General features: G+C 46.0%; 2 protein-coding genes across 3 annotated transcripts; one reads left to right on the top strand and one right to left on the bottom strand.

Moving 5' to 3' along the window:
• Nucleotide 1: 1 nt before the first annotated feature.
• ndufaf2 (NADH:ubiquinone oxidoreductase complex assembly factor 2) lies at nucleotides 2-2432 on the top strand. The gene is made up of 4 exons (XM_064297010.1): nucleotides 2-255; nucleotides 792-881; nucleotides 1478-1518; nucleotides 1935-2432. The coding sequence occupies exons 1-4, from the start codon at nucleotides 144-146 to the stop codon at nucleotides 2187-2189; spliced, it is 498 nt and encodes a 165-aa protein (XP_064153080.1). The 5' UTR covers nucleotides 2-143; the 3' UTR covers nucleotides 2190-2432.
• A 458-nt stretch (nucleotides 2433-2890) lies between these two features.
• smim15 (small integral membrane protein 15) lies at nucleotides 2891-6514 on the bottom strand. Of its 2 annotated transcripts, none has more exons than XM_064297011.1 (2): nucleotides 6363-6514; nucleotides 2891-4085 (listed from the first exon to the last, which is right to left on the bottom strand). In XM_064297011.1, the coding sequence occupies exon 2, from the start codon at nucleotides 4068-4070 to the stop codon at nucleotides 3846-3848; it is 225 nt and encodes a 74-aa protein (XP_064153081.1). In that variant the 5' UTR covers nucleotides 4071-4085; nucleotides 6363-6514; the 3' UTR covers nucleotides 2891-3845. The 2 variants fall into 2 exon arrangements, with proteins under 2 accessions (XP_064153081.1, XP_064153082.1); XM_064297012.1 differs by having other exon boundaries at nucleotides 2891-4118; nucleotides 6363-6422.
• Between the last annotated feature and the right edge of the window lie 2408 nt (nucleotides 6515-8922).

Genomic DNA, 8922 nt, shown 5'->3' with positions numbered 1-8922 from the left:
CATTGGTTGTCGTAAACACGCGGACCAATGATTAATCAGCTTGAATTTCACTAGCATTCGGCTGCCTCTGACAGCTGAGGTTAAATGTCCCTTCACACGAATCTGTGATCAAGGAAAATTTAAGTAGTTTCTCTATTTCAGCAATGAGCAGGTTAGCCGCCTTATTCAGAAGGTTCAGAATAGTCAAAGAACATGTTGGCACGGACCATTTAGGGAATAAGTACTTCTTCATACCAGAGCAAAAGACCTGGACGGGTGAGTTCCAAGCGCAGTAGGCTAACTACCTAGCACAACATGTTACTTTTTCTCCTTGGCATAGCTGCCTACGTTTTTCTAAATACTCGTATTGAACAGCGGGTACATTTTTTATGTAGCTTCCTCTCACATTTAATTGAGATGTTGGCCGTAATAATATATAACGTTTTTTGCAAACAGGTGATTACCTAAAGAAAAAAGTATGTGATTGTTACCAGTAGGACAACGCGTCATAGGTGTGTGTGAGTGTGTGTCTCGGGGGGGGGGGGGGCGGGTTAAGTTTGATTTGATGTACAATTATTTTTAAAAATGTTATCACCGACAAATAGTAAGGCTCCCTTATCGAGAAGCACTGCTCTATGGTCACAAGAGGGCGTCGTTTTGCTGCAGAACTTTTGCTCGCGCTGCTGTAATTGACGGGGCTCTGGTATTGACAGTGTTCGGTGTGTGTGTGTGTGTGTATGTTTGGTGTTCATGTGTGTGCCTGTGTGTGTTTGTGTGCGCATGTCTGTGTGACGTGTTTCTGTGTGTTCCAGGACGGAGCGTTCGATCGAGGAGGTCGGTAGAGGCTGTCAATCCCAAGGAGTTTGAGTACCTGGAGGGGAGCATCCCCTCAGAGTGGGACGGTAACACTGGGGCGGGGCAAGGGGCGTGTCCTTTTCAGTTTTCAATTTCTCTCTCCTTCTGTCCTCCTTTCAGTCATTTCTCCCTTTTCATCCTTCCTCCTCCTCCTCCTCAGTCTCCCGCCCACTCTGCCCTTTTCCCGCGATTACCGCGTAGTTTAATTCCCTGTGCCCTTTCATGTTCGTTATGGAGGGAAATGCAGGGTGGAGCGGGCAGGGTTACTGGAGTTCAGCGCGGAATTCATGCATGCTAAGCAGCAGATGCTAATGAGGGGAGATCAGAGAGGCAGATTCCCCCGATGGTGGAAAATGAGCTTTAGCTACCCCACAGTGCCCGTATCCCACAATGCACTTTTTCCCACAGTGCAACTTATTCTACAATGCAGTTACCCCATAATGAACTTAACCAGAATGCAGTTATCCCATAATGCACTTATTCCAGAAAGCAGGTATCCCCCAATAGAAATACCCGCAATGCAGGAAGTTGATGCTCACGTTGAGTACCTGGGACTGGCTGCTGTGGGTTTGGAAAGGACAGTGTAATTTTGCTTTGTTTTCTGTTTTATTTACAACGTTTGTGTTCCCCTGTCCTCCTGCAGCTTGGATTCGAGGCAGAAGGAAGACGCCCCCTACAGTTGAGGTGAGGGATTACGGCTTTGGGTGTGAAAGGAGCAGTGCGTGCTGGGTAGTGATGGCAGACTGAGTCCCAAAATGGCCGAAGCTGCAACGACCTGTCAATCACTCGATTGTTTGAACCAGTCAAAAGAATTTAACACAAAGGTTTATTCAGATCAGTATACCACTGGTAGCACATGCTAGTTTTGATGAAGCCTTCTACCCCCATCCCTACTGTGACCCTAAAGAATCTTCATTTCTTTTCTGTGACTCCAGTTTGGACCCAGTTACAATTCACTAAGTAGTGTTTTTCTGTATGTTTGTATATATGCATATACCTGCGTGTGTGCATAATTGTGTGCCTGTGTATAATTGCATGTACATGCATAATTGTGTGTATAATTGTGTGTATTTGTGCGTGTAATTGCGTGTTGCGTTCAGGAGCTGCTGCAGAATGAGAGGTACAGGGAGCAAGTCAAACTGCGGGCCCAGGAGGCGGAGCAGAGAGACCTAGCCCTGCAGAGCCAGGAGTACGAGGAGGGGCTTGTGGCGCGCCCCGCCCAAACCCTCATCAAAGGCCACGCCTCCGCCACTCACTATGCCCCCGCCCAGATGGGGGAGGAGCCCGTCAGCACCGCCAACACTTTCCAGCCGGGGTCCTGGAGCCCCCCGGGAGGGGACAACCCGAAAAAATAAGACCCCGCCCACCCCACATGCTGTGCACATTTGAAATACTTTTATTTAGCCATGTTTTTTTTCTAGTGGGCAAGTTGAGTGAGTGACTGTGCAATGGTCAGCCATTTTGCTTAAATTCTCAGTTGACCTTTGTGACAGATCGTGGAACTGTGCGCTTCCCTTGTCCGCTTTAGAGTTGAGTGTGCAAGAATGTAGACTGGCCCGAATGTCCTCTATTTCATCAATAAAAACATGAAAATATGAGACCTCTCTCTAGCAGCAAATATTATGGGTGGGTGGTGTCGTCACCGGTTCACATAAGGGTGCCATTTTATGAATACTAGCAATGGATGAGACCGTGAAACTGAAAATGGGCGGGTCTGTCATAAGTTATCAGTGACTCACTAATTTGGACCAATCGTTCTGTTGTGCCGTGGCGAGAACAAAATGTTCAAACAGGTGACGGGCGGGTCGGCCCTCTGAGTGGCTCCTCCAGCTCGTGGCTCTTGAAACGTCTCTCCCGTCCCTAATCAACACCCCTGCAGTTATTTCGGGGCTGTCATACGGGAGGGGCTGGAGAGCAGGATTTATCCTTTTTATACCGGGCGTTAATTGAACCCAGCTGAACGACGACTGCGTTTTTTTTTGTTTTTTTTGAGTCACGGAGTTCAACGCGTTTTCAACACAGACACACAAACGCCTGACAGAGAGACACGACGCTGTTCTCAAAGTCTGCTCAATCGGTCTTTAATATCTCGTTTTATACAAAATCAAGAGAGGAAAGGGGGGGGCGGGAGGAAGGGGGAAAAAATGCCAAGTTGAACTGGTCTTGAGCAGTTCACGGGCAATGCGGGGCAGAATTTTGCAGGGCGTGAATCTCCACACCTCACCAAATGGAGAACATCTGGCCGCACACACATCTCCTGCACAACCGGGGATTAAAATTCTTGGGGCTCATTTCGTACAGAAAACCAGCACTACTGGATCCACATCATTTCTGTGCCCGTATTCAATCACGCTCTAAAGAAAATCAGTCTTCCAGGAATAAAACATAGATGTCTGAGGGTGGAATCATGTAGATGGAAGCAGCAGAGTAGATTTTCTGCAGCCACTTTGTTTTCATTTCATATTTTAGATTTTCTTTAGTCCCCACTGGCCCTCGCTACAGCACATGCATCCTCTGTTTGCAGAATCTGATCGATGAAAATAAAAATGAGAAGAAAAAAAAAACAACAATAAAAATGCACCAGCTTTTGTCTGCTGAAAGGCACAGTTTGATCCACGTTACAAATCGAAGTTACTATGGGAATACTTGATTAAAAAAAAAAAAAAAAATTAAAAAAAAAATTTAAGAATGAGCACGTACTCTGAAAGGGTCTTTAGTTAGCGGATTATACTGGACGCAGGTGGACGCAGGTGGCTGAGCGGTAATGGACAGTTTGTGGAACTGTGCAGCGGAACGGAATGCGGAATACTGCAACACCTGCGCAGCAGGCGGAGAGAGGGGGCGTGGCCTTCAGCAGGGTGACACGCCCATCCCCACGTTGACCAGTCGGGCACAGCGCATCCCATCTGAAATGTGGCACCGGCCCCCTTTGGTGGAGTTGAGGGAGGGGGCGGGGGCCAGACGTGACTGGGCGTGGCAGTGACGGCGACCCCGGCCCGAGGGGAGGGGCCTCAGTCCTTCTTCAGCCGCTTGGCGCGGGCGATGTTCTCCTGCCGCTTCTGCTTCCTCTTCTGCTCGCGGTCGCGCGCCTCGATCATCTTCGCCAGTTTCCATGACAGCAGGGCGCTGGCGATGAAGAGGGGCGTCAGCGCCAGGATGACGGTGGTCAGGAAGCCGTACGGGTCCTTGGCCGCCCACTCCACCACGTACTCCGCCCACGCCTTCAGGTCGATCATCGTCCAGGTAACCACCTGCACGCAGCCAGAGAGACCGCAATCAACAGCCTGAACATAACCACAGAGACAGCCATCAACCACCTGCACACAACCAGACACACAGCGATCAACCACCTGCACACAACCAGACACACAGCGATCAACCACCTGCACACAACCAGAGAGCCCGCAATCAACAGCCTGAACACAACCAGAGAGACCGCAATCAACAGCCTGAACCTGAACACAACCAGAGAGACTGCAATCAACAGCCTGAACACAACCAGAGAGACCGCAATCAACAGCCTGAACACAACCAGAGAGACCGCAATCAACATCCTGAACCTGAACACAACCAGAGAGACCGCAATCAACAACCTGAACCTGAACACAACCACAGAGACCGCAATCAACAACCTGCACACAACCAGACCCTGAGTATCCAGTCACTGTGATTGGTTAAATAAAAGGTCCAGAACAATGGTTGACGAGAGTGTCGAGAGTAGACAAATTTGTCAGCCGCAACCAAAATTTCCTAATGCATACTGTCGTTTTTGAGTCTGTATATAATTATACTCCTAAGTTGATCAATTCTATAAATTGGTGCTATTTAACAAAACTGGATTTGTATAGTCATGTTTTCACCAGGTAGGGCGTAGACTACACCATTTGAATACCTCGGCTAGCCACTTCACACCACCACTGCTTACCCTCTGAGGCACTTCCCCCTCCACTAACCATTTTCCTGGATTAAACACTGACACGTACCCCCAAATAAAAAACCCTTCAGGAGAAGTGAGATATTTCAGTGGGATAAGTCAGTTTGCAGTTTTCATCTCACCAACTTGGCCATAGAATTTTACCAAAAAATGCTCCTGAGGTCACCCAGACAGCCTCCGCCTCAGTTTCCCAGTGGACAGAGAAAGTGCTGAGCTCAGGGGTTTTAAGAAGGGACCCCTCCCAAAAACAGAGCCCACAGTCTAGCGCTCTGACCGCCACACCACGCCACAAACTGCCACTGTGCACCCAGACAGCATCTGGACCATGTGGAGCTCAAGGCCTCCTCAGTTCTGTGGGCAACCGGAAATTGCCCAGAATCACCAAGAATGTCTCGCTAATGTTACGTTCCATCGCTACGTCAACAGTGGGGACGGACTCGCGGGCCAATTCCGCACGGAGAGACCGTTTTCTCCCTGTTATCAAAACGCAATCCATCACGGCGTCTTCAAAACCACTCCTGCCTTCACCCAAAAAAACTGTTTTCTCTTGCGCACAAACACGCACAAGACGGAACAACCAGTTCTGTCCTGCCCCAGACTTCTGCGCTAGCAATCTTACTACGTAGGCTAGGCCGGAAATCTGATGAGACGGGAGAATAACGCTACAAAAGTAAACATGCCTGCCATTTTAACATGCACACAGAACCTCACGTCCGCGTCAGTCAGGTAACGCCAACGGCAATACAAATACGGCCGCAAAAGAAAGGTGTAATGTGCAAATACCTCACCTTTACCTTGCAGACTCACAGCAAGATATTGTAAATCTAAAGCGAGTCTCAAAGGTAATGGTGAGGTATTTTTTATTTATTTCATACATTATTTTAACTTATTTGAAAGATTTCAAATTGAAACATCCAACGATCTGCGCGTTGTTGTCTTAACTAATACTTTATCCAGACTCTAATAAAGTGTAGGTGTGTGTGTGAGAGAGAGAGAGAGTGAGAGGTGGAGGGGGAAGAGATGTCCCCAGATGCCCCCAGCATGCACGTTAGAGGAAAGAGCAAAATCGCCACCCAGTATTGTCATGTCAGAGATTTCTTCGTTTCTACGTGTTCGATAGCTATACGTTAGTCACAGACGGTATCCAATCAAACCTTAGTTAACTAGCTAGCTAATATCTTCCGCATCTGGGTCCGTCTTCTCCAACTAGTTATCAGGCCAGTTGGCAACTTAGTGAGCTAGTTTGTCATGAATCGGATTTCATGTTTTACTGTTACTGGGTGTACTGTTAAATCTGGCTCACTGGCTAGATGCCTTTTAGTGGTGTAACGGCGTTACTACTCGCTAGCTAGCTAGCTAGATATTAAAATCCACGACAACTAACTTCGCGCTAGCTGCTGCCAGCTAAAACACACAAGAGTCGGCCGCAAGCCATAGTTGCCAGCTAACGTTAGCAATCAAACAAAGGGACAAATATTCAGACTATCTAGCTCACTTTCATCATATAGATTAAACTGAAGTTTAAAAACCAACTTGTGCAGCTACATTGGGTAAATCTTTAAATCGTCTTTTTAAAAGAAAATCTCATAGTCACCCCACAGTCAGAAGAAAACCGGATGGCACTTCACCGTCTGAAACCGCTTCTACAAACCGAGGAAGTGGTTTGAAGGAACGTCATGCTGTCGGGCGTGCATCTCGGGAATTGTAGTTTTACTGGGTTCACACTGGTAGCATGTGTTTACTGCTGCTATTGAGAACAGTCCCTGGATCTAGGATCAAGTCCCCACCAGTGTGAATTTTTTCCGTGACCCAGAAAAGACTGCTGAGGCCAAAAATTACGTACTTCGAATAGTAGTTTGCTACACGAGAAGCAGCTGAACAAATTAAAAAACATGTGGCAACGTTATGCACTGGAACTGGAATTTCAGTAAATTTAATATTTTGAACCATAAATCCCATTCGAGTCATATAATCTGGTGCGTGGTGACTGGGTAAGGGCGTCTGTTCCTTTTTGGAACAGATCTTAATGTCAGGATAATGAAATCAAGACGTCAAACAGACCACTGAAATATCCCCTTCTGCTTCAAGGTGTACTGGGGGGATTTGTGAGTGGACTACACACGAAATAGGGAAAACGTCCTTTGTGCTTAACTGACTTCATCCTACGGAACCAAATCCCAAATGGCCACTTTTGATTTGATCCTGACAATGATGCATTTCCCTTACTAGCAGAGTAAAAGCTATTTCCCAAGATAGATACATATTTTCCCAGTGTTTTATTTCACGAGGAAGTGGCAGTGGTGCAGTATTGCTCAGTATCTGGGTTTACAGTTCATATTGAGTTTGAGAAACTTGCTGGCCTCTTCAGTTAAGTACCTTTAGTAAATGTCCTCTTTTTATGAGGAAAAAATAAAAAATGGAACCAGTGAAAGACATCTAGGAAATAAGTGACAAATGTATGACATAATGGTATGGTACTATTGTTCACATGACTCAGGAGGATGCACTTGTGATCTCTTACATTGTAAGTTTCTTTGGATAAGAGTGACTGCTGAACGAACGCGATGAAATCTCAGCACCAGACGATCAAGGGAGGAAATTTCAAGCACACTCATGCGTTCTCATACTCCTTTTTGGACAGCATGGTGAAATGGCGTTGTATAAACAGCAACGCTGCCAAAATAAAGGAACTCGGAAAAGAATCCCAGCTGTGTGAATGTTCTGGAAAACAAAAGCAATAACACGCTGCGGTATTTTCTTTAGCAGTCTCTCGACGCTGTTTTTTTTGTTTCAGAAGTGCCCTCTTTGTGCAAAAAGGCGTGCGCCTGTTTGTGCGACGCAGCGCGAAACAGATGTTTTGCATCGCGCTGAAGCAAACCAATATTTGGGGGCGCTAAAAACTCTGCAACAAGAACAGAAACCATCCCACATGAGTGATCTTTAACGGCCTGCTTTTTCCTGTGGTCTGATTTTAGTTGCCGTCCAAGTTTAGTTGAAATCCACTCTTTGTGTCTCTGTGGCCACTAGTTTTGGAAAGCGCAAAGAGGTATCTGGCTTTGATGAAGTTGTGATTTGTTAAATTAAGAAATTAAAATCAATCACACTCCCTCTAAACAAAACATACCATTTGGCGTAGCTGCGCAGTTCCGTATGTGATGAATATGTATTTGTTCCCCCATCTATCATCAAAATCCCACTGTTGGATTGGACACCAGCAAGCTGCCTGCACCAACCATATGCATCATGGCCACACTGTCTGAAAACCCAGTGCTGATTGATCCATACGCTGGCATATGCTATATCTGGGATATGGCATGTTCAGCATACTTCCTTTTCTGTTGTAATAAAACAGAAGTCATCTTTGCTCGTATCACCATACATTGTCATTGTTAGTAGAGTTAATACTGTATTAAAAAAATGTTTTGCAAGCATTTCTCATTCATTTTCAGTTTTTTTTTGTGTGTCACTTTATTTTCTTGTGTCTATGTGTATGAAGTATTCTTTTTTTAAAATGTGGTTATACTTACGAGTGTGTATGTTTATTTGTGGAAGATTTGTGAAAGAGTTTGGCTACCTTCTCTGTGGTGTCTGTGGGAAAGTTTACTGGGGAAAGGCGAGCACCCGTGCGTACTGCAGTTATCTTATGAGCTGGACTGAGCACGGTTCCCACAGAGGAGGAGGGGGTGGCAGGCTGGAAGGGTTCATTCCAGCGAGCTCCGTTCACACGGCAGGTCATTTATTTTTTTGCAGTCATATAATTTAGCTTGTGGACAATTTATTTATGTTCAAAAAATTTTTTCCTGTTCCGTATTTCTCTGTCTGGTTCAGCAGGTCTTTATGTTCTACCCGAGAGTGAGAGGGAATGGCTTCACTTCGTTTATGCCTCGGAGTGGAACATGGCCTTTATAAGCCAGGTGGATGTTCCAGGGGGAAAGCAGGTAAAAGCAGCCGAGGGAGAGGGCTGTGTGGCTCAGTTGGCGTGAGTTGATTTAAATCTAACGGTGTTTTGTAAACTGTCCTTTAGAAGCCCCGGTTATTGTGACAGTTTTTTCACATTCATCTTCAAATTACAGATTTTTTTTTTCATTTTTTGATCTTTGTTTTTTTTCTTCATTTTCACTGTATAGTCCTTCTTTTCACCAACTTCTGCAAGG

This window comes from Anguilla rostrata, chromosome 10 (assembly GCF_018555375.3).
Source record: "Anguilla rostrata isolate EN2019 chromosome 10, ASM1855537v3, whole genome shotgun sequence".
Classification (NCBI taxonomy): domain Eukaryota; kingdom Metazoa; phylum Chordata; class Actinopteri; order Anguilliformes; family Anguillidae; genus Anguilla; species Anguilla rostrata.
The sequence above is the reverse complement of the archived record's forward strand: the minus strand, read 5'-3'. Positions and strand labels throughout refer to the sequence as shown.